General features: G+C 39.7%; 1 protein-coding gene across 2 annotated transcripts; it reads right to left on the bottom strand.

The window, feature by feature from the left end:
- Positions 1-1,587: 1,587 nt before the first annotated feature.
- On the bottom strand, positions 1,588-25,275 carry LOC121942698 (bromodomain-containing protein 4-like). Of its 2 annotated transcripts, none has more exons than XM_042485979.1 (22): positions 25,205-25,275; positions 21,312-21,465; positions 17,670-17,910; positions 17,482-17,574; positions 15,720-15,857; positions 15,444-15,573; positions 14,640-15,013; positions 14,168-14,539; positions 12,943-13,071; positions 11,926-12,147; positions 11,526-11,749; positions 10,632-10,732; positions 10,293-10,550; positions 9,134-9,232; positions 8,626-9,024; positions 7,192-7,794; positions 6,122-6,222; positions 5,776-5,896; positions 4,891-5,024; positions 4,593-4,774; positions 3,337-3,580; positions 1,588-3,245 (listed from the first exon to the last, which is right to left on the bottom strand). In XM_042485979.1, exons 3-22 carry the CDS (start codon positions 17,796-17,798, stop codon positions 3,177-3,179), a joined length of 4,122 nt encoding a protein of 1,373 aa, XP_042341913.1. In that variant the 5' UTR covers positions 17,799-17,910; positions 21,312-21,465; positions 25,205-25,275; the 3' UTR covers positions 1,588-3,176. The 2 variants fall into 2 exon arrangements, with proteins under 2 accessions (XP_042341913.1, XP_042341914.1); XM_042485980.1 differs by having other exon boundaries at positions 9,134-9,229.
- Between the last annotated feature and the right edge of the window lie 431 nt (positions 25,276-25,706).

Here is a 25,706-nt window from a genome sequence, read left to right as displayed (position 1 = left end):
ATGCAAAGAAATAGCAAAGGAGTACGCATGAGCCATAAATATTTTAGTGGAACATATTTGATGTAAATTTGACCTACTTTTATTTTTTTTAATAACTGTTTTATATTATATAGTTGGTTTTTAGACAATATTTTAATAAATTCATGCAATACTACATTTATCGTGTTTTTTTCTAATCTGATAAGTTTTTGTATCTTATTTCGTTTAATTTGACCTTAATTTTCATTATGCTTTAGCTCTGCATTACTGTCTGGGATCTATTGTGATATCGACTTGTGTCTTTAAAGGTGCTTTATCTAAAAAAACTTATAAGAGTAGTAGTAGTAGTAGGATTGGTAGTACTAGTAGTAGTAGTAGAGGTGGTGGTGCTGAAATAATAGAGGTGGTAGTGGTAGTAGTAGAAGTAGTAGTGGTTGTAGTGATAGTAGTAGTAGTAGTAGTAGTAGAGGTGGTGGTGGTAGTAGTAGTAGAGGTGGTTGTAGTAGCAGTAGTAGTCGTAGTAGCAGATGTAGTATAAGTATATATATATATACATACATACATATATATATGTATATGTATTTGATCAGCACTGCCTGATTTGACAGTTTGGCTGCAGTTCACATGCAGTGACTGACATGACTGACGGCTGCTCTCTCTGAAACGCTCTGTGATTGGCCAAAGTCTCGGACTAGATCATCTAAAGCCTGAAAACAGAGCCAAACGAAGTTGCACACGTCTCCCGTTCTCTCAGATCGCTTGAATTACATTATGCCAACAGTTTAGTATGATGATTTTGCCAAATGACGCCAAAATTTAAACTGCCTACCAAACTTTAATTTCAAAGCACAATGCAAATACAGCTTCTTCTATTATTATCATTATAAGATTCTCAAGTATCTAAATCAGTATCAGCCAGCCTCTGCTGACATTTTTTTGTAGAACAGTTCTATTTTAAGGATTCATGTACACTACATGGACAAAAGTATGTGGACACTGTAACATTTCACACCAAAATTGTGAAATGTAGTCTGTGGACAGGGGTGTCCATATACTTTTGGCTATATCGAGTATGTTGAGTGCACAGCTGTGAATGGGAGCTCAAACTGTACTTCTTTCTATGTACCGCCCCCCTTTGGCCCTCCTGACTAATTGCAGCAGAGCTGCAGAAATATACTCTCACAGTGCAAAAGACAAAAGCACAAATACAAGATTTTTAAACATTTTTTTAAATATTATTTTAATACTTTTCTTAAAAAAAGATGTTGTACTCCATAATCTGAACAAGATGAATCTATTGACCTCAATGCCTCACTCAACAAACATTCCGACAGGTTGTTCTGGGTAAAATAAGAGGAAATCAAGAGGAAAAATAGCAAAGGGAAAAGAGAACAAAATAAACTCAAAACAATCAAATATGAAAAGGGAAAAGAAATGAATGAAACATTTAAAAAAAAAAAAAAGCGATTATAGAATCGAAAACACTCACAGATCTCTGGGCCAACCTACAGAAACCGGGAAAACCCTCCCGTTTTCAGAAAAACACAATGGCACACGACATCCCGAAAACAGTTAATGGACGATGAAAACATTTTAAAAAATAAAAACTAAAAGACGGAAAGACAAACAAGAACCTATTATACAGACCGAAGACGCTGTGACGGAAATAGTGGTGGACGAGATGGCTAAGAAAGACTAAAAACATGTACATGATGAATGGAAATAATACAAAAAGAGAAGATGTAAGTAATGACAGAGTTAAGTGCAGCTGCAGAGTGATGGGGCCTAGTAAAGTTTTGATGTACGATGATTTTGGAACCGCTTCTTCAAACTATTACAGAGCAAACCGCTGCATAACATTGGATTTAAAAAGGGGATAAAGGAAAATTAAATAGCAATAAAAACATAGCCTTTAATATAAAGTGAAAAGAAGATGCATTTTACATGTAAAAAAAATGTGAATGAACTTTCAGCACTCAATAGATTGGTTTTGGCATAGAGTCGAGAAAAAAATAAGTAAAACAGAAAAGGTATGAGAGAGAATAAGACAGACGAAAACAATCCTCTCAATAGAATCATAAAAAAGTTTTTTTTTTCTTCTTTACAGTAAATTCTACAAAATCAAAACCAGAGCTCAGAGATGAACACAGAGACGAGCTTTGCTCCCCAAAATCCAAATTCCTCTCATGATCTTTTTCATTGACGTTTCGTCGTATATAATATATATTCATGTATCTATTTATATATATAATATGTGTATAATTTGTAAGGGTATGATTGTTAGTTTACAGGCCAGAGCGCTAAGGCAAAGGACACACTCTGAAACTTTTAAAATGCCATCACTTCCTTCCTCATCGACCCCCCAGATGTTCATCAGACCGAAGCCTCCACTTCTCCGCTTAGTGACTGAAGAGAGAAAAACAGATGGAGGTAAAGGGAGGAAAGATGTCTTATAGAAGTGTGTGAATGTGGCCGGGGTGTTGCATTCCCACTGTGTCCTGAGGAAACAACCCAAGATGACCGTTGGACCTGACAAACTAGACCACACCCGCCCGCCCCTCCAAGTTAAAATCCAACTTAAAATAAAATAAAAAAAAAACGATATTAGGAGAGAGGAAAAAACAAAAAGTGATCTGTCCATTTGTAATTTGTTCACCCGTTCCTTTTAAACCTTCTTCTCTTCTCTCAGACACTAGAGAATAAGGTTTTTATAAATTTTCCACGCAATTTCTTAAGTTAAATCCTCTTCGGCGCCATTATTTTTTTTTTTTAATGTAAAAGTTCTGTCCCCTCCATTTCTTTCTGACTTTTTTCCCACCTGAGGGAACCATAATTGATTATTTCTCTGTCCGTTTTTCCACCTGTCGCCCTCTGGGAAACCCAGAGCCAGCAACCGTAAACACCAAGCCAGACACCAAAACGTATCTGAGGTTGGAGGAAAACAGGGCTGCTTATTTCAATTTCACTTCCCCCCTCTCATTCACATGACACAAGCCAGCTGTTTCAACTACTGAGAGAAAGGGACAGTTACTATCAAGTCTGTGAGTGAGTGAGTGTGTGAGTGAGTGTGTGAGTGTGTGAGCAGCGACTGTGTGTATCAGAGCATCGTGGTTTATATGCATGTGTGTATTGATGTTATTTATATGTGTGTGTGTCTATAGGTCCTTCTCTCACTCCTTTCATCGGCTTTTTCCCTTTCAGAACAGATTCTCCTCAAAAATGGCCATCAGGTCGCTCTGGAAGTTGATGTCGATGGTGTCGGCCATCTGCAGAACACACGAAAGAACAAGTATTTGAGACAGCTCTTAAAAAAAAAATCAAGAATGAGTGTTTTATTTTCCACAGTTTTCTTCGTACCGCCTCTCTCCTGCGCCTCTCCTGCTCACGGCGGCGTGCCATCTCCCTCTGGTCGAGAGTGTTCTGTGTTGCAGAGGAGGGCGTGGGCGGGGCCTGTGGCTGTGCAGGTGGGGCTTGTGGTGAGTGGGTGGGCGGGGTGGAAGCCGGAGGTGTGGGGGCAAGTGGTGACTGCTGCTCCTGGCGACGGCGGGCATCATCTTGCGCTCGGCGAGCCTGCTCCATGGTGTCGTCGTCGTCACGGCTTCTAAATAAAAAAGGAAAGAACAAAGTCAGACGGCTGGCTGCAGCTGACCTCCTGTGAATCTGAAGTTTTATTTTGTGCTGCTAAAAGATATTTAGCTCCTTTGTTGATACAAGAAGGTTTTAATATACATATTTATACATATTTGGAGATGTTAAATTAGGTTAAAAAAAATGCTTCCTATACCCGCACATGCTGTTAAAATCGCTCATGCACATGGGGGTGGATTATTTTTCTCCCAATTTTAATTCAGTTCTTGCAGACAGTACAGAGCAATGCATCAACTATAGGTTATAGCAGAGTGTCTGCATTAAAGAAAAAGAGAAAGAGAAAACACTAACAAAAATACTGCTAACCCTCCCAACATCCCATGTCTGCTGTGGCCACAGTAAATGACTAATTAGTTGAATACGTATACAAACCCTGGATAACAAAAAAAACAAATACTGTGACTCTAACATAGCTTATAAAAACAAGTGATGGCTGATAACAAGAAGAACACAGATCACCTGAATCAGCCGTGCATTTCCAGTCACAGAGACAAAAACAACTCAAATCCTGGAGCAATGAGCTCATGCGCATGAAGATGTCACGTTAGGTCACGTGATGTTGCGGTAATACATGACGAACAGCTAAATGTAAACACAGTATCAGCTGATCGGCTCTTCTGATCAGCATTCCAACTATAGATTATACTAGTCGATAACGATCAATCAAAGCACCCTTATCTTTGGGGTTCAATTTATAATCCAAATTTTTTTTAAGTTATTTTATGCCCTAAATGATTTACGTGAATTATTTAGTGTTTAAAAGACAATAAAAAAACAATGATAATAGTGCTAATAATAAAAATAATAACATTCTAATAATAGTAGTAATAATAATGATAATAATACATCTGGTATGATTCTTAAGCTTCTCATCAGTTTTTATAAAGGTCCCTCAATGTCATCGTCTAAGACAGTGACTCTTGCTGGTGAGCAGTGACACACTCCTCCACTGTCGTCCCTCCTACCGTAGCTTCTCCTGCTCTCTCCTGGCCTGTTCAGCCTGTGCTTTCAGCTGCCTCTCTCTCTCCTCCTTCTCTCTGGCGGCCCGTTTGAACTGTTCGAAGCTGTCGCTGGAGGAGCGCACGGATGAGGCCGGCGTGGACTGGGACCTCTGAGCCAGGCTGGCCCAGGAACCCATGTTCTTTAACTGCACATAAAGTAAAAAGACAAGGAGAAGTGGTCAGAGAATGACGGACTGAGTGCAGGAGAGAAAACAGACAAGCCAGAAGTCGTTGTAATACACCTGTAGACTCTCAGACGCACCTGTGTCTTCTTGGGAGCGATGGGAGTTTTGGGCTCTTGTTTGATTTTGTTGTCTTGCTGGGAGCAAGGTGGAGCTGGGGAGTCTGGGAGGCGAGAACCGGGACGAGAACCATCCAATGGCTTCACGTCTAACCCTGACACAGACATAAATACGGATTAACTACACATACAGTGTGTACCTTAAGTCAGGGTTCCTACATATTTTTCCATTTCAAAATTTCATGCTTTTCCAGACTAAACTTTCCAGACTTTTTGTTGGACTTTTAAGACCATATTTAATATCATCCAGCCCTTGGAAATATTGCATTTACCTCTTGTGGCAAAAAAGTTGGAATCTTTCTGCTGTCCATCATCTCTGCTCAATGCGGAAGTACACTAACTGATGCTGCTGATACTGGCGTTTTCTTTCAAACTCTTTTGGCCGCGGTTGTCCAGACGTGAAGGCAGCTCTGCGTAGGAGTGTGCGTTCAATTGCACGCCATACTTCTCACTTTGCTTTAAACCGCATCAAGCTTGCCCTGGCCTACACACTGTCATACAGTGGTACAACATTTTGGCTGTTCTGGCTGCCTGCTACAAAACGGCACCAAAACTACTCTGCTTGTATGATCAATTTATTTTTAGAAACTCTGAATTTAGTGTTTTAGTCTCTTTCCATACTCTCTTTTCTTTTTTCCCATACTTATCCAGACCTGGAAATTAGTTTAATTAGATTCCATACTTTTCTATACTTTTTCCATGTATAAGAAATGTGATTAATAATTGGACAGGGGGTCAGAAGCATTAATTATTATAACAATTAACACATAAAAGGAACTGATATTCTGCTATTTAAGATTCTGACACTTTGATTAAGAATTAGTGAAACACATTTATTTTTCTTACTATGTTTGTTGTCGTGTTTGTGTGTGTCTTGACGCATAGCAGGGCTAAAGGGCGAGGGGGGCAGGACTGGCGACTGGGAAGGCTTCTCTTCTTTGACCGCCACCAGGTTGGACCTCTGCTCCTACAGGCAGACACAGAGCACATTCACAGTCTATTATCAAGAATCAAAAACAAAAGAAAAACACGTTATGGGATGTTCTCTGCATTCAAACTGTTTTTTCTCCAACCTGTAACTGGATCAAAATACACACTGATTCAAATGAGACACAGCAGATTTTGTTTTTTTTTAGCACATAGAGTTAACACACACACACACAAAGCATAAAGATAAATGTGGCTCACTTACATGTTTCTTGGTCTGTGAGGGTGAGTGCTGTCCCATCGTATGGAACTGAGGCATCTGAGGAGAATGCATCATCAGGGGAGAAGCACTCTCACGCAGGCAACCTGGGAAAAAACGAAAAAGATATTCCTCCATTTAATTCTATATATTCTATCTAAGCATGGTGCTTGTATTTTAAGGTACCAACTGCAACTGCAGAGTATCTTGCAGTGCTTCGATATTTAACCCTCTGAACCTGGACAGAAGACAGTTTTCTTGTGCTGCACTCAGATGTCTTTCACAAGTTTTTAATCCTCTGAACTCTGAGAAAATTGATTTATTTCAAAAGCAAAGGAAAAAGATAACGAGCCACTTAAAAATGCTGACAATACAATTTCAGAGAACTATATTTAATTGCAATTTTTAAATAGACATTTTCCTTTTTTTTGGTTTAGTTAGCATTTTGGTTTTTTTTTTCCTTTTGTTTTATTTTTGCTAATTTTCTTGTACCTTTTGCTGATTTCTTTTATGAGAACAGTTTGCCCAGGTTCATCATTTTGCAGGTTGTAGTTGTCCTTTGAAAGGAAGCTAACTTGCTCCACAACATGGCCAGAGACAGGTACGACACAGTCTATTAAACTTGGCTTTCCTTTAACTGGTGTTCGAGCCCTTGCTATAGTGGCATTTATGTGTCTCAAAAGAGTCTGAGGAAGCGGAGGAGAATGTGGACACGGTCGTGGCTGAGGAAAAGAGGCCAACTTGGCACACAAATTTTGCATCAAGAACTGAAAGTAAGTTATTAGCATCTAGTAACATTTAGCAGAGTCATCCTGCATTTTTGTTGGTTGGTTAGTAGACGTAGCTCGTAACAGTTACACAGTGCAACGGTCATCCCAAATTTCTGACAGTGATTTTTCAGAATTTTATCCAAGGCTGTCATTGGTCACACAACCGTGACAATGGCCATTCTTGCACCTCTCTCACCGTTTTAGAGCCATGACCAAAAATATCACCACGTTTCTGTCACATTGGTTATCTTTTGTCTGGCACAGCTCAGCATCGCACAGTGTATACCAGCTTTATGGATATCTTACCTGTTGAGAAAGGCTCAGCTTTGCTGCGTGGCGATGGCTGTTGTTGATGTTGCATCTGTTGTACCTTCTGCTGCAGGGCAACCCCCTTCTGCTGCTGTGACGCTGACGTATGCGTATGAGGGAACGGCTGGCGCATGTGTGCGTGGCCTGAGCTGTGTCTCTGTGTCGGGGCGGGGGTGGGTGTGGTCACAGCTTGCGTGTGCATCGATGGCATCAGCTGAGAGGCGCCCTGCGCAGGCGAATGCGTGTGCAGCGGCTGCGTCGGCGCGGTGGGCCGAGCCTGGAGCGACTGCAAGAAGGTGTGAACCTGACTGAGGGGCGGGGTTTCAGAACTGGTGGGCGTCGGCTCTTCGTCATCCTCCAGCAGGGCTTGGGGAGGTTGTGCCGAGAGGGTCCCCAGGATGCCGTGCGATGGGGGCGAAGGGACGCGGGGGCGAGGGACGGGCTGGGGGAGAGTGAGTGGAAGCGTGGGCTGCAGCTGGGGTGAGGAGGCGGGAGGCAGAGAGGGGAGGGAGGACGGGGGAGGCTGAGCGGGCTTTGGAGGAAGTGCAGCTGCTCGGTTGCTAGGTCTTGATGGTTGCTGGGGAAGAGCATTGTGGATCGCTGCAAACAAGACAAGATGACAGGCAACAGTCAACGGCAGGGATAATACATAAATGTCGGGAGAGCATGTTTATTGAATTGAGTTGTTTATAAAATTGGGATAGCGGTTTATATTGTATAACTGGGATAGTTGTCCATATCGTAGCAGGTTGTAAAATTTGGAAAGTCGTTTCTGTAGAATGTGAATGTAAACATACGGGTAGGAATAAATCAGTGTGGACTTCTTGTTTTTGTTCATTGCACTACCTGTAAGGCTTGTGCGTTTTGTTTTTACATGTTTGAAATAAAGATTCATTCATTATAAAAATCACAAACATTTTTGCTGAAAGAATAAGTACATGAATTAACTGAAAGTGACTGAGAATTATTTTACAACAATTATGATAATCATAATTTTAACCTTTTTGATTATGTCCCTAAAAAATGAATGTTATGACTGTTTCGACAAACCCACTCTTCAACGATCAAATCAAAATCCTAACGTATAACATGTCACAATACTGATGCTGGATACTCTCAAAATGCCATGACTTCTGGACTATGACTGATTTATCAAACTTCTAGCTTCTAAAATGTGATGATTTGCTACTTTTATCTGTTAAAATTTAAAAAATGTATATGATAAATTTTTATTATCACTTGGTATCAGAGGACTGTTGGCCAACACAAGGTGTCTGAACACAATTTGGATTTTTTTTAAAAATCATTTTCTGTCATTTTACAGACTAAACAAAATGCATCAAGCAGGAAAGTAGTCAACAGATTAATTCATAATGAAATTATTAACAACAAAGACACAAGCTGTGCAAAGTGTTACTGAAGTGCACATACCTGGCGAAGGTATGATGGGATGTTGGTTTAGGAAAGGGTGCGTCTCAGTGGGCGTCTGGCCGGTGGGTGTGTTTGCATTGAGGAGGCCAGTCACGAGGGGGGCACCAGCAGTAGTAATGGTTGGGTTGGGCTCTGTGTTCGACTGCGTCAGGTGAGGGTTCATGAATTGAGCCAGAGGATCAAATCCGGAGCTCATCAGCTGTGAGGAGTCCAGAGGCTGGACAGGGGGAGGGGGGACAAACGGCGGTTTAGACTGGACCACTTGAGGCTGAGTCTGGGGCTGAGGCTGAGGCTGAGGCTGAGGAGCGACTGGGCCCGCTCCGCTACCGTGGGACAGGTGGTGCAGCCTCTTGGTGTCTTTGTTAGTTGAGATCTTCCTCTGCTGCTTGGGAACCAGCCCTGGTGGACAAAGGGACATGAATTAAATGTAGGATATATATATTGCAAATTTACAGTATAATGCAGACAATGTTGTGTGTGTGTGTGTGTGTGTGTGTGTGTACATTACCATTCTCAGAGTCTTCACTGTCAGAGGAGTCACTGCTGCCCGAAGATGAGGATCCTGTCTTCATCTTTGTCACATTTGTCATTTCCAGAGACTTCTCTGCTGCAACAAAGCACATCCATAACGTTCAGAAACTGACTGACAGCTCACTTGTTTAAACACAAAACGTTAGCAAATATGCAGGAAAAACACTGGAAAAAAGTCTCTTTGCAGAAGTTATAGGGCTAATACATGTATGAAATCAAAATAACAATATTAAAACAAGACTTAATTATACGCTCACTGGTGGAGAGTTAACACGAGACTGATAATAGTCAAATATCGTGTTACAGCCAGCAGCCGGGTAGCTTTTTACTCAACAGTGCTACGCTAGTTCGTTCCCTGTTTTAGATCTTTAGCTGTATATATATGTATGCTGTATATATATCCTGTATAAAACAAACTGAAATATGGATAAATGAAATTAGATGAAATGTTTTTTGGTAACTGAGATGTCAGAAATTCAACACTATTTAATGATTTTCTAAGGCCTAATATTCCTACATTGAATTTAAGACTTTTTAAGGACTTTTTAAGGACCTGCCTCTCTCATCTTCAACATACATATATGACAGTAACATCAATCTTCTCCTCTTACTCTCCATGAGAAGGCAAAAAAAACATTCACTATTCCTTTAGCATTTTTCAATTATCAACATACTGTAAATCACCATATAGCAAACACACGCTACATTATATACAATGTAATCAAACACATGATACATTTTGTTTGTTTTGAATTACTCATTTGGACAACAGAAATCAAAATGTGAGACACTGAAAGCCAAAAATATATATTAAAAAAAAGATAATATTGACTGATCTCGCAGCCCTGAATATCGTCATTGTTACTTTCATCAAAAAACCTTTTAGGTGATGTGAGTTTTTTGTTTTGACATTTTAACTGACACGCAAAGTCAAAGCTGCAAAACAGGATTAACCAGTCTTCTCACAGTAAGTAGTTGTGAAGATGTTTCACTGCCAAATAGTTACATCGCCTGTGTTTGTTTTGAGTGGCAGAACAACACCTTCATGTGCTTTGAATCCGTTGAGGATTACTAGAATCACAAAAGTCTCATGACAATTTTAAAGGAAGTGTTGAGTGTTTGTAAAAACAGCCTACCTGACGGCTTTTTCTTTTTCTTGAGGCAGCTGGAGACATATTTCTCCAGCTCCCTCAGCGTGGAGGGCTTCAGCGTCTCGAAGTCAATCTCGATCTCGTCCGGGTTGGAGTTCTTCAGCGACGGCTCGCGCGTTTGGATTATGTGCACGACGCGACCCAGTTTGTCACCGGGCAGCTTGTTGATGTCCAGGCTCAGCTGGCGCTTCTCCTCGTACGACATCGGCTTGCACCTGTCTGCGGACACGCTCCCAAACACATCTGGGGAGAAAACATGACAGCAGGTTGATACTGGGCCAGTCAAAAAAAAAATCATGCTTAACATATCGGTCTAATACTTACCCATTTCATCTTCCGCTTCAAGAGAAGCCGAGGGGACGAGAGGAGTTGGTACAGGCTGAGGGGGCATAACTGGACGACTGTTTTTGACTCCTTCTTTCTTTCTGTGATTGATAAATAATTACATTACATACCAGTAAACACATTTAGAGTGCGGTGCAACAGTCTTAGGCCACCTTAAGCTTTGTTATTTTAGCAAGGGTATTATAATAATAATAACAATAATAATACATAATAATAATAATACATATTTATTTCTCAGTAGTCTCTTTATCACAATAAAACCAGAACGTACAGGAAATATGGATAAGAAATATGTAAACACAATTTTTTCTGGGAAAAAAAAAAAAAAAAACTTTAACAGGTTAAAGTATTTAGTGTGACTTCCCTTTTCACTTAGTATGTCTTGAACAGACAATATGAGATTCACAATGCTAATCTTGTGGTGTATTTACACCAAGTTGCATTTAAGACATGCCCAAAACTCATATGCAGGATTATGTTTATGTGTTGCTTGGCAACAGTTCAAGCAGTTGTGGAACTATTTGTTTTGGCGGAGCTCAAAAAAAAAAAAAGAAAGAAATAAACAAACACATCATAATCTTTTGTCGTTAATTACTGTTAACTAATAAATTCTACTTGTTGAACTGTTGTATAAAAGCAATATCACAGGAAAGGGAGTACTGTTGTACTGTATATCATCATGGCTGTGAATATCTTCGGCATTCGTCACAGCCATGATGATATACAGTACAACAGCACTCCCTCTCGTGTGATATTGCTTTAATATTTATCCTCATTACAACTTTGCTAAAAAAACAAATCCACGGTGGACTAAGACTTCTGCACAGTATTGTACAATATCATAATTTATCTTATTTCCTCTGTAACACCTACCCTGTTTTTTTCCTTTCCTTCTTTACGCTGATTGGATCCTTGCTGCTCTTGTTTTTCTTAGATGTCTGAAGCATCACAGTGGGAGGCGCCTCTGCAGGTTCGTCTGCACCCATCTTCTTCTTGTGCTTTTCTTTCTTCTTCTCCTTCTTCTCCCTCTCTTTCTTCTTGGGCTTGCTGGCGGGAGGCTGGGAGAGCGCTGCCAGCTGTTCGTGGACAGCTTTGAGCTAGAGGACACAAACACACACAGCGGTGGTCTCAACAGATGAAAAGAAAGCATCCTGCACATTTTACGTCTCCGTGTCTCAGTGTTCACCCACGTTCAGTAAAGCTGTTTCCACGTGGCCCACCCACCTGTTGTGTCTCATAAGCCTCCCTCCCCCTTCATTTTCCATCCTCTAACCTGTTCCTGTAACTCAGCCAACCGATGTTGCCGTTCGTGTTCTGAGTCTCCTCCCGAGGACTCCGATTCGGATGAACTGGAGCTGTCGTCTTCCGAGACAGCAGAAGGAGGTGGGGCTTGTCGAGTGGAGGGGGCAGGGTGGAGGGCCGTTGACGGGGTGGGAACAGGGGCAGGCTCCTCTGGCTCATCAGGCATTTTTGCAAAGCGCATCTCAAAAACGTCCTGTTAGGATAGAGGACAAAAGGAGAAACTGTAAACTCTACATGAAGCACAAACCAATAGGTATTCGTTTAACATGGGAATAACAAACTAGGCTTTATCAGATCCCAACCACTCACAATATATGGACACCTAAACTTTATTTTAAACTCCTGTCTAAGAGGGGAACTAAGTTAAATTCTACATTAACTCAGTTTAACTCTGTTTTAAGGCTGTGGGACTGCATGATCATGTCTAAAACAATAATCATGACTATTTTGATCAATATTGATGTCAGAATTATTCATTGGTTTTAGAAATAAAATATTTTCATTGGACTTTCAAATTAATTTACTTCCATGTTGTGCTACATTCCTGCAAAAAATTGCATAAAAATAAGACCCGTCCTTATTCACAGTGCATTTCCCAGAGGCAACATATAAATAAACTATAAAGATAAAAGCTCTTCATCACCTGAATTAAGTGCATCTACTACAAGCAAAATACATTAAAAAATGGACCCAAAATATTGGCTAAGTAAAAATAAATATGCCATCTTAAATGTCAATATTATAGTTAGTCATGTTTTTGTATTTGCGGAAAGCCGAAATCGTCATCGAGATTAATAGTCAATTATTTGTTAGTTGAAAGGATGCATCAAGAAAGTAATACATAAACAATGCACACTGAGTGGGAGAAATAGGAGGGTCAAGGGGCCCACAGTTCATTTTTGCCCTGGGTCCCCTGAGTAGGTTAATATGGCCCTGGTAGTAGTGTATATATTTATAATGGATTGCTTGACATGTGTGACTTGTTTACCTGTAATTTGCGTGCCATGTTGACCACGTCATGGTCTGGGGGATTGTACTTGTAACAGTTAGAGAACATCAACCGAACGTCTGCAGCAAATTCTTGAGCGTCTCTGTACGTTCTGTTGTCCAGCTTTTTCTGCAGGAGAAGAAGAAATGCACCACTATTTAAAGAACCCATCCAAATTCTCAAAATGTCATGTGTCATGCTGTGAAAATGAAGATTATCTAATCCTGAATATTTTCTTTGGGCCAACCAAACTGCATCTATAATACCAATTATAAAAAACTGACAAGGACCAAAAAATTTACAAAATTACATGAATGCATTGTTTTACCATGCACCCCTACGAGACTGCCTTTGAGGTAAAAGAAATCCTAGTAAATAAAAAAACATAGGGACTGTTAGGCGCATTTTACACTCTTTTCATTCTTAATTTTTTGATAAATTTTGGCTGTGTTCATGCTGTGTTCAGCATAAATGTCAGCAAGACTGTGTATTTTTTTTAATCTGGGAATTTCCAGCTCAGTTCTTACAATAATTCTAAATTACTCTGTGTAAAAGAATTGTTACATTTATACCGTTTACTGCAAAAAATGCACTACTGAAACCAATTCAAACTGCAATTCCTGATCCCACAGCCGTCAAAGCATAAAAACATGCATTGTATTATTGCCATTCTGGGTTTTTGCCTTGGAATTTGTAATTTTTTACTATTTTCCACCTGATACTTCATTTTACTATATTTGGCATATAGAGAAAATACATGCTTTTTCCACGAGATGCACTGTCACAATCAATATTGTTGCAAATCACTGACATATCCCAGGCTGTGATAATAAAAAAAAAGTCCACTATGCATGTAGTATATTGAAAATAATACATTTTTGCTGGGGGTTTTCTTGCATCAAAAATCATAGTGGCATCATGACAAAAAGCTGGTACTTAAAGGGTTAAAAGTTTAAAAAATGAATAAATATTTGATATAAATGATTAGGGCTAATGTTGGTCAAAAAAATTCACTCGATGATAGTAGAAAATAACATTAATGTAAAATATATACAGTGGTACGAGTGTGTGTAATATCTAAGGGTTAATCAAACTCTTGATATTCCTCAATTCTTTATAATTTACACGTATCAAAAACAGAACTTTGGCAACTGTATCAAAACCTGCATTATACTGACAGACACACATGGTCCGTTACAGGTTAAATCAATTCTAATAAAATCACCTTGATGGTGCTGAGATCCATGGGGTGCTTGATGATGTCATGGTAGTCGTGGAGGCCGAGAGCTTTTACGTCAACGGGCTTATAGAAAGGCCAAGCGTATGCTACATGTTTCTTGGACAGCATCTCTCTGACGAGGCGTGCACAAAAACGCAACTGCTCCTGCCGCTTCTGCATAACCGTCCCTCCGGTCTCCAAACCGCCCCCCAGGTGATGCTGAGAGTCCGGCTGCGACGTCTCTTTTTTAGGTGTCTTAGAAGGGCGACTGCTCTCTCGCCGCGGCCGGGTCTCAGCAGAGACGGGAGATGATTCACTGAGCTGGTCGTTGGCTGTGGGTGTGGTGGTGTCTGCTTTCCTCTTCTGGCTCTTCCGTTGCTGTTGGAACATCAGAGATCAGAGGTTAGAAAGTGACAAATCAGCTTGGGAATTTTTTTTTTTTTTGTTTTACTACTAACAGCTGTTGACTTCTTGATACCTTGATGAGGGCGGGGGAGCTCTGCAGCATCGGAGCGGGATGGAGACCTTGGTGTGTCTGCGCTGGAGGGGGAACAGAGGTCATGCCCTGGGCTAGGACATCAGGTGTTGAAAGAGGGAATGGAGGTCCCAGGTGGGGTGCATGGGAGGCAGGTGTGGGAGGCACACGCGGGGGCTGAGGCTGGACCATAGGCTGGGACAGAGGGTGCACCAGGGGCATAGCCACAGGCTGGGCCAGGGACAGGACAGGAGGGCCTTGAGAGGTGGGTGTAGCACGGGTCTGCGGGGTGGTTGCAGGGGACGAGAAGCCCCGTGTGTGTGGGGTGGTGGAGGGGGACGATGAGTCTTGGCCTGAATCTGACTTGATGACCAGACCTGGAGGCAAGAAAATAAACCAGAGTTCAAAAACATTTTTACAGGTAAATTTTCATGACTTTTGCATGACTGAAGCAAATCTTAAAGACAGCTGTCACCAGCACAGGGGCATGAAAACACTAGACATTCTTATCCAGGCCTTATGTTTCAACCGGTTTACTGGATTATGAAATATTTAATGGTAAATAAGCCTGAAACAATCAAGATGTGTTTCAACAAAACATGTTCCATGGTAGGTGCAGCTGATGATGAGGGAAAACCAGTTCAGACAACATAAGATCTGCACATACAGGCCTGGCTGGTTAAGTTAGTATCATTTACTAGTCACAAACACAATCACTACCTGTCAGAACACCTTTGCTATTGACGGGAAGAGGCAACAAAAGCTGTATCACAGTATTTTAAAGCGTGTTACTTCCTTAACTCATACCTGGCTCCCGTCTGCCGCGACGTCCCTTGGTGACCACAGCAATCTCGTTCTCCTCCTGCGGCATCTCTGTGATCTTGTGGAGAAAGACCTTTTCCAAAGCCTCTGCCATTAGAACAATATCATCCCCAGGCTAAACACACAAACACAGAGACATTTTTAGAAGGAATACGCTCTCTGAGCAGATGCTTTCCTTGAAAAAAGTATTTTCCTTCATCACCTGAACTTCAAGTTCAGGTAAGTCACATGTAAACAGAACTCGTGTGGCCAGTGGCTGACCTTGTTGTAGATGTAGCAGTTTGTGAACATCGTGTTGAAGTCTTGGATACACTCCTGGGCATTCCAGTAGTAGTTGTTCTCCAGACGTTTTTTTATCGTGCCCATGTCCATCGGGTTCTTGATGATCTTGTAGTAGTCCTTCAGGGAAAAGGAGAGCAGGCAGAGAGTATTAAATTGTGATGTTGTCTGGAGTTACGTGGGTGAAAAATGAGAGAAAGCAAAGATACAGACTTCGATTGCCTTTCTAAAAACGCTCATTCAAAGATTCAAAATGCACAACTGATATCACCTGTGTCATTTGTCACCTGTAGAGCACATTTTCTTGCTATCAACAAATCCCATAAAAACATCTAAGTCAATAATAAAGGAACTGTCTGTAGCCAAGACTAGGGATGGGGATCATTAATTTTTACTGATATCTATGCCATTATCGAGACTACTTAACGATCTGAGTCTTAAATTATAGGACCACGGGACTTGAAAGCAGTATCGATAAGCTCAAACGTTATTGATTTTCAGGTTTCCAGCATCACAGTATCATCTATCTCAGAGCCCTTTGGTGTTTTTGTAGTTGATTTTATAAAATATACAGACACAATAATATCGGCACGTCATCAGTATCAGCAGATATTGGCTTTAAAATTATAAATTAAGTACCTGAATCAGCCATGATGTCTGCTGATATGACAAAGCAATATCTTCTTTTCTTTATTTTCTTAACTCATAAAGTGGACATGTGCAAAACATTAACCATAAATTGATGTATTTTTCTTATTTTGCACAATAAATAATTATTACATACATTGAAAAGCATTGCATTTTATTTCTCCATCTGCTGGTGGGCCCTCACAACAAGAGCATGCATAATATGATGTTAATTCCACTACAGAAGAGACTTAATAATCACTTAAATTAGGTGGGGAAAAAAGCGAATGTAACGATATTGGGTTTCAGCCAAATGAGTTGTTATATATCAGAATATCAGAAATTTGGAAAAAAAAAAATCCAATATCATGCACCCCTATAAAATCGTGAACATTTTTTTCCATTTTTTGCTTATTCACGCCCGACTTATAATCTGGTTAAATGTTTTTTTATTGTGATGAAAATGGGCCGTAAATACTTACTAGTGCACTAAATCCCTGTTAAGAGTACTTCTACTACTTTACTACTACTTTTTAAGCCATCAGATCACTTTATTGTTCACACAACAGAGCATCCTGTCTGGTGATTGGGATATACAATATGAAAGACAGATTTCTTTGTTGTTGTTGGCACACATGTTCACAAAATAGTCGGTTGCCATACATCTTTACTGTTTATAGTCTGTTTATTGGGTCTGAACAACAACTTTAGTCCATGTTGCAGACGCAGCACACAAGTCAGAATAAAGCTCTTCGTGTCACAGACGACCCCTCCCCAGATTTGTGCTCTCCTTGGCATTAGCTCGTCGGCAGGTCCTTCAGAGTTCCAGATATTTAGCCTGTTAGATATCTGGGATGCGGCTCGCAAACAGTTCACACAAAGTACTTGAGTGCTGATTTGAGAGTACCAAGCCAACGCTATTTTGCTTCCAATTTGGGGCTTTTGTCAGGGTGCTCCAAAAACTGTCAGCAAGCGGAAAACTAGACATGAGCAAGCACATATGGAAAACTGCAGCATTTTCTAGAATTCAATTTAAAAAAAAAAACAACAATATTGCTATTTTGATGACATCAAAGTGTTTGGACTTTGATAACAGAAAAATGAACACACAACTCACAGGTAAATTGAGTTTGATCGCATCTACAGGAGCTTGGAAGGGCCATGCAAAGTGGTGTTTCCACAAAGTCTTCAACACCTCTTTAAGCAGGAACTGAAAAAGAGCAGAATCATACAAAAATCAAACTAAAGTCCAAACATTTAACAAAGTTTACACATGTAGTAACACACAAACAGTAATATCCGTACCTGTAGCTGGTTGGTCTGTCGTTTGGGTCTGGAGGGGTTCCATGTTTCAGGGGGTGGAGGGTTGAAGGCGAGAGGCGGTGGGGCAGAGGGAGGGTTCTGGCTGCTGCCAGCCTCCAGTCCGTCTCCCATCGCAGCGGTGGGTTGCAGTGACTGAGCAAACAGTTTGAGTGGATAGGACCTGGCAGGGGCAGGTGGGACCGGAGGGACCCCCCTCAGGCCATTACACTCCTCACTCGACGCTCTGGAGGGACAATTAATGAAAGCATCATCATCACCGCTTTCACTACTGTTTCCATTACTGTGCTTGCTAGTGACGCCACCTCTGATTCAACTTCCCCAAAATGCTAATTACAATCAGTCTCATAATCACACCTCACATTAGGGCTGGGCGATATGCCTTTAAAATAATATATATAATATTTTAAGGCTATATTGCCATACACGACATATATCTCGACATTTTTAAATGTAATTTAAACTAATTGTCATGTAATAAAGTTGAATGCACGACTGTTATAATAACATTTAATAAAATGCAGTTATAAGGTAGTAAAAAAGTTAAATAAAGTAGTAAAGTATCATAAGAATAAAATAATCAGAGCCGGACCCATGTGTTTTTATTTTGAAGGACCAGGCGCGTCTCAGGCAGGAAGTGTCGATGTTTTTGCTGTGGACTTAAAGCTTCCAGTGAACCATTGAATTTTTAGCGTTAGCAGCAAGTTAAACAGATACCACGGCCTTTAACCATGATGACCACGATTCACTCTGAGCAGGCAACAAACAAGCAGCTCTCCAATTCATGCATTGCAAAATTTCCATGTTGCACTGGTGCTCTGGTTGCAAAATATGATTGGAGTTCTGAAAATACGAATACATGCCTCACCTGCTCACACTACCGCCACTACCACTCATTTAGTTAGACTGTTACCGCAGCACTGTTAAACTTGACAATTAATTCACTGCAAGCTGGAAACAAACTAATAGCTCTCCAGTTCATTTATTAATAGTATTTACAAATCATAGTGGTGCTCCATGGTCAAAAAAATGACTAAACAGCCACATTCTGGAGCTCTGCAAAAGCCCTGCTTTGTGTGTGTGTGTGTGTGTGTGTGTGTGTGTGTGTGTGTGTGAGTGAGAGAGAGACGCGGAGAGTCATAGAAGAGAGCGAGAGAACCGAAAATACTGATAGCTGATAAAAATGACAATTTGTACTCGTTGTTCACAATATTGTCATAACGAATATATCGCACAAAGAATAAGCCAAAACACCTTGAGTATATTGGATATATCACCCACCCCTAACCCCAAACCTGAAATCAACCAACTTCCACATCAACCCAGTATCAAGCAGTTTTCTTCAAGTTCTGTCTCACTATCAGTCCACAAAGTTGTATATTGCTTTAAGACTTCTGCTTTATTGGTATCAGTATGTGTGAGAGAAAAACCTTGGCAAGGTTAACTTTTTCCCCCAAGAAAAATAGACACCATCTCACTTTTGGAATTGTAGCTGCTCTGACAGCTATCAAATTTGTCTTAATGTACCTGATGTTCTCTCCATTGTTGCAGTTTATTGTCTCTGTTTACATGCAATAACAAGTAGATTCATTCTAGACCAACTGCAGCCGGTTAAATTGATGTCTAATGCTTGGAATAAATACTGGATCATAGCTTAGGATCAAATAAAGGCTGTTCATCTGCAGCCTTTTAGCTTCATCAGGTAGAAGTGTAAATAAAAATGGAAACATCACAGATTTTTACACTTCCACCAGTCATACCAAGGATTTATTGAAGTTATAGGACATAAGTTACAGTATAAAGCTTTAAAATAGCAAAACACTCTAATAACACTGGTTTACAATATGTAATGCTGAATTTCATTTGACTTAAGTTGCACAGATAGTGCGAAGCAGCTAAAAGAAATAACAGTGCAGGTGATTATACAATGCCAATGTTGCATATAAATCATTAACATGATAAATCACTATAAATCATTAACATCCTACAATGTTAGCATGGAATTTCTAGAAGATATGATTTCTGACTCTATTAGGATATTGTTAATTTGTACATACAGTATTTGTAACTGAGTTGCCACATCAATTATCAATAACGTCTACCATCCAAATAATATTCAAATGAGCCAACAGCTCAATAATTCAAAAAAGATGCTGGATAGCATGAGGTATAATCAAGTCAAGTTTATAACATATTCAACACTCATATTGTCATTTATAATAAAAATATGGAATGAGGTTTTGAGCTGTGTTTTAGACAATCATCCAACAGTAACAGCTGCATGATAAACATCTGAAATGGGACATTAGTTATGAAATAGCTGTAACACTTTTACTAGAAAGCAGCTGAACATATTCCACGAAAAGTAAGAAGCAGTATTTTTTACTAGGTGCAGTCCATCTGGCATCGGCAATTCAATCCATGTTTGGAATTTCAGTCTCTTTGATAGAAAAAAAACCCACGAAAGACAGTCTGGGCTGCAGGCACTACTGCAGTGAAAAACTGTACGTATCCTGGTAATTGGAGAGTAGATGCTTCACTCATTAAGTACACATTAACATGCAATTAGTGTGCTGGAATAAACATTTGATTTATTTACAAAAAAAAAAAACGGTCAGTTCTATCATGCAGCACTAAGGTCGGTCTACTGAATAGTACTACAGCAGAATGTTACAATTTCCAGTTAAAACTTGGGTAGGCAGTTTTATTTTGGCATCATTGGGCAAGAAACCCACAATCAACTTTGAGCAAATTGTAATTCAAGTGTTTTGAGAGAAAGCTGAATTTATGCTTCCCTTTTTGGCTCCGTTTTCAACAGGGCTGAACCTGACTCAGAATTATGCCAATTGAATCGGATTTGGCAGTTCAATATGAACATTCGAGGATCGTTCTGTTTTCCATATAAAGTTTTAAAGTTCAAATGGGGGCTCAGCAGGACATTCAGTGTGACAGCAGCATTCATGTAATACAGTAAATAAGCTAACGGCCCTAATGACAAATTGTAAAAGTGCTACAACATTTTAAGCCAACACTAGATATTAAACAAGTCAGAAACTGCAGCACATTAACTTGCTGTGAGCTGTGCCAAGTATCTCCTCCGTGCCTCAGCTGCAGAGTTTTTTTCTTTCTTTTTTTTTTTTTTTTTAATTTAGGTTTTAATTTATTTGAGGACCAAAATGCAACATGCATCATCCATCTTCTGGTTAGCGCCTTTTTCCCTGCTGCCAGTAGGATACCTATTAAGTATTTGCCTTTACCTTTTACTTCAGGGGAGATATAGCCTAAATATATGACTCTGAAGTCTAATGGTATATGTGTATTAAAAATGGTTTGTCTTGCTATGTGTATTTCCTTCCAGTAATTTTCACAGGATTTTTTTTTTTTCAAACAAGACACTGGCAGATTCTATTTACTTTATATGGTGTAAGCAAATACAAGGGGATACTGATGATAATAACAATGATGATGACAAGATCTTAATTCGGAAACTGAAGCTTAAAAGTGTAAAAAGACCAAAATTTGCCATTGGTGAGCAAAACATATCCATTATTAACGCCTTAATACACCAAACGGTTAATTCTGACACATCTCAATATCAAAAAGACAAATTATTTTCTGGAGACTTACATGTTTGTTGCTATGCAGCTGCTGTCTAATCCAACTGTGTGATCATATCTCAGCTGATGAGGCGACAGTTTCCTGGGGTAACACTGGAGGTTTGTGAGCGATGCTGTGGGGGCAAGGAAACCACAACACACAGATAGAGGGCCGAGTGTCACGCCTGAGAGGGAGATATAAAAAGGAAAGAGGGGCACCTGAGTTCAAGCAAACTCGTAATACACTACCAGGTAAACATTTCGCCAAGCTGTGTTTAAAGCAGCTGTGATCAGAGCCCATAATATAAGCAAAGAACAAATGGAATTTCCATACAAAAGGAATAACACAAACTAATCTCGGACCAGCCCTGTCTGTACTGTTGTCCTTATGCATTAAACATAATACAAATCATACATAAAATTTGTCACTTAACCCTCTGAGACCTGGAGAAACATCATTTTTCTAGTGCTGCTGTCAAATGCCTTGTATGAGTATTTTAATCGTTGAACCCTGAGAACATTGGTGAAATAAAAAAAAAAAAAAAAATGGGGGGAAAAGGCATTGAGCAACTTTGTAAGACATGTTCCACAAATTACTAGATATAGAAAACTATTTTTAAAAATATAGGGAAAAGGGGGAAAAAGCATAAGGAAAACTATATTTATATGTATTTAAAATTATATTACAACATTAGAATTTTTTTGGCACTTCTTTTTTTTTTTTTTTTAATTTTAGTGTAATTTTTTTTGTACTTTTTACTAATTTCTTTTGTCGCTGCTCATTGCCTTGTTCTCAAGTTTTTGAAATAAATCAAGCCAATCTGTTCAGGTTTCAAAGGGTAAATGAGGGGCCATAACCCTTCACCTTCTTTCTGTCTGATCTTTCTACACCCCTGCGGCAAAATTATCCATCTGTTCTGCAAACAAGAGACTCTTATGAATGTGCATTTTGACTCTGCATACAATCTTCCATTGCTTTGTTACCCCAAGTTAGGGAAAAACATGCGCACAGCATGGACCATGCGCATGGACCGTGCATATGGAATGTATTGGTATGTTCTTTTCTTCATTCCCTCGGGAATCAGAGGAATGAGCGGTTTGTAAGAAGAACATTATTCTTAGAATTCCAGCGGCTCTTTAACAGCTTCTGTTCCCAAATATTCATGTCAGGGATTCTTTGCTGTTTGATGTCATGTGTGGATTTATATTTCAGTGACTTTAAGAAAAAGCTGGCCGACAATGACGCGAGTTCTGCAATTTCCAAGGTTTATAGATGAATAAACTGAATTCTGACCTTGAACCTTTGCAGATCCAAAAGCCGTCTGATAGTGTTTATCATTGGGCTCAAGGGTCATTTTTTGGAATGTCTCTGAGGGACAATCTGTCTATGCACTAACAAATACAATAGCTCACCTTCAGTCTTGTCATGAGCTGACATTTTCCTCCCTTAATGACTGCTAAATTTCTACCCTCAAAGACCTACATCTTCATGCTAGAAGACTAATTAACAAAACATATATGTGTGTATGTTAAATACATATATACAGGGTTCCCACGGTCATGGAAAAGCTGGAAAAGGCCTGGAAAAGTCTTGGGATTAGTAAAAATCATTTAAAAGTTTGGAAATGTCATGGAATTTTGTTGTGTGAAATTTAATTGTTAGTCATCTTCCCTGGATTGTAAAATAAAATAGCGGCAGATTTATTTTTTGCAGCTGTTCACATAATGTAGCTCCAATATGCGTCAGTGTGTGATGTTTTGTTCACCATCAGGTATGTTTCTTTATTTTTGCCCCGCTTTCCATCTCTCCCTTCAAGTATGTCAACAAGTTGTAATTATGTTTCAAAAGAGTTCATATCTGATACATCTGACCAATGCTGGGGAAGTGGGGCAATTTTTTTTCTTTTTTATTATAGGTCCTTGAAAAGCCATTAACAAGTTAGAAAATTTTGAGACCCTTGTATATACAATGGTTGTAAATACTGTAAGATTAATACCCATCTCCTGCAACAGGTCTATGTTACAAGCTGTTAAAAAGCTTTTCAGCTGCATCATATTAGAGATTTGTCTCTTTCTTAAATGAAACCAAAACAATGACAAACCAAATAACTAACTTCTTGTTGTCATAAGCTTCCAGACATTAATCTCTACTGCAAGAATACAAAATAGAGTGTTTGATAGTATTGTTAGTCTTTACTACAGTCAATCCTCTGTTTACTGCTCCTAACCAAGAAAAAAAAGTCGTTGTTGTCCTCTTATAGCCTTGTAATATTTATCTTTTAAAGCAAAATCAGTTTTGTGGTTGTCGTGTTAAAGTCTTGTTATGTTCATCTTTTAATGCGTTTTTAAGGTGTATGCCCTTAATGTCAAATTATCCCTTTGAGGATGATATAAAAAAGATACTGTCCAAGGTATAGTATCAGTGTTACAAATTTCATTTAGGAATCAATAATAAAGGCACATCATCTGTATGGACAGATTTTTGGACAGATTTTTTAAAAAGTAACAAAGTGAACATATGCAAAACATCAACCCTAAGTTTTTTTCACTAATTTTGCACCATGAATGAATATTACATACATTGAAAAGCACTGTATTGTATTTCTCTATCAGCTGCTGGGCCATCATGATAAGAGTATGGATACATTTATGTTAGTTCCACTGCAGAAGAGACCTGGTAACTACAATTAGGTGGCAAAAAGTGGATATTCATTATAGGCCAAATGAGTCCTTATGTATCAGCATATCAGATATCTCAAAAATCAAATGTCGTGCGTCCCTAATTTCAGTGTTGTGACAACACCAACCTAAAATGTGCATTTTAAATGGACTATGGGGACAAATTTCTTGGTACACTACGTCCAAAATTGAAATGAAGAAATGAAAGGAAATTACACTGAGGTGTCAGTCTAACTTATCATTAAAACATAAAAATATAATTCTTCTAACTGACTGGTAGATTGTGGCTAATGGTTTAGCCTTGAGGCTGTAAAAGAAATCCAACCGTGTCCTGAGTGTCTACCCTGTCCCGACACGATGCAAATGCGTTCAAATAATGTAGCCGTGTCGCAGTTAATTTTAATAAAATACCAAACGCCTAGTCAGTAAAAAGAATAAACGTACATTGACACGTGAATTCATTATTCTACAAAATTTATCAGCCATTTTGCTACTATTTCGTATCACGTAGCAGTTCTTTTTTTAAACTGCCGGTAGCGTTAGCTGAGGAAAGCAAATAAGCTAACGAAGCTAAGTGTCACGAATAATGCTGTTTATTTCTAATAGTGAGCCCAAAAACACAATTTAATCCAAAAACAACTTTGCTCTGTACCTTCGCCTTGCTAACCTTCCGTGACAGTACATCGCCATGTCCACTGTGAGCAGCTGACAGCTCCGCACGTAAACGGCCTTTAAGAATACAACTTGGACGGGATTGATATTCTCGAAATGACGTACGTCGCACTTCTCGTGAGCTCCTGCGCCATCGCGCGTAAACTACGCTGCCGAGAGGACGTAACTTATGTCACGAATACGGCCTACGGGGCTACAAACAAACAGCCTAGCAGCTAACAGGTTAGCATGAGACCGACCTGCAGCTAACGTGCACACTGACAGCACGGAGTGTCCAATGCCACCGAAACGACCTTAACGCGAGTATTGCGAGAAGGAAGACACAACACTGAACATGCACAATAACACCAAATCGCGCTAATTTAAAACACAAAAAATGATCTATCTCGTGTGCCCGAACCGGTGCAAGGCCTGCGGAGACAGCTCATGCTCCGCTTGCCGAAGCGCACACTGACAGCGCGCGAAAAACGCCCCCGATGCCCGTTGTAAAGCTTTCACCGGATCACCGGGGTTGTATGCTTTCGTTTGGTATAGCAATGTCATCCACAGAGAGGCATAAAATGCTATTTTTACCTTCTTCAGTCGGTTGTCAGCGCTCGCAGACCTTCCTCGCCCCAAATCCAGAACAAACAGTCCCTTTCGACGTAGATGACGTCAGACGCACGGGGGCAGGCCGAAAGTTTGTCAGCTGAAATGTCACCCGCAGCTCCGCCCCCTTTCCCCGGGGCAACATCATGCAATACTTCGTAATGATTTCAGTCATAAACAGGTTGGTGCGCCTCAGACTAATTATGTCTTTGATCCATTTTTCTTAAATAAAGAAATCTAAAGTAAAAAAAGCGCGTAAATTCACTCAATATGGATGTTTTCATTCCGATTCGTCACAAAAGTGTGGTAAGGTCATTGAGTGCATATGCTGCACAGCCATTAATTTTTTTCTGTTCTTTTCACTAATTCACTAAAATTTGTGGTGTTAAATGATGGAATAGATTAAAAACAGAGTTAAAGCAATGCTCAAACATGAAACAATTTTTAAAAATGTATAAAGATATATTTTGTAGATACGTGGTCACTC

This window comes from Plectropomus leopardus, chromosome 4, assembly GCF_008729295.1.
Source record: "Plectropomus leopardus isolate mb chromosome 4, YSFRI_Pleo_2.0, whole genome shotgun sequence".
In the NCBI taxonomy this organism is placed as follows: Eukaryota; Metazoa; Chordata; class Actinopteri; order Perciformes; family Serranidae; genus Plectropomus; species Plectropomus leopardus.
This window is presented reverse-complemented; position numbering and strand designations above follow the sequence as displayed.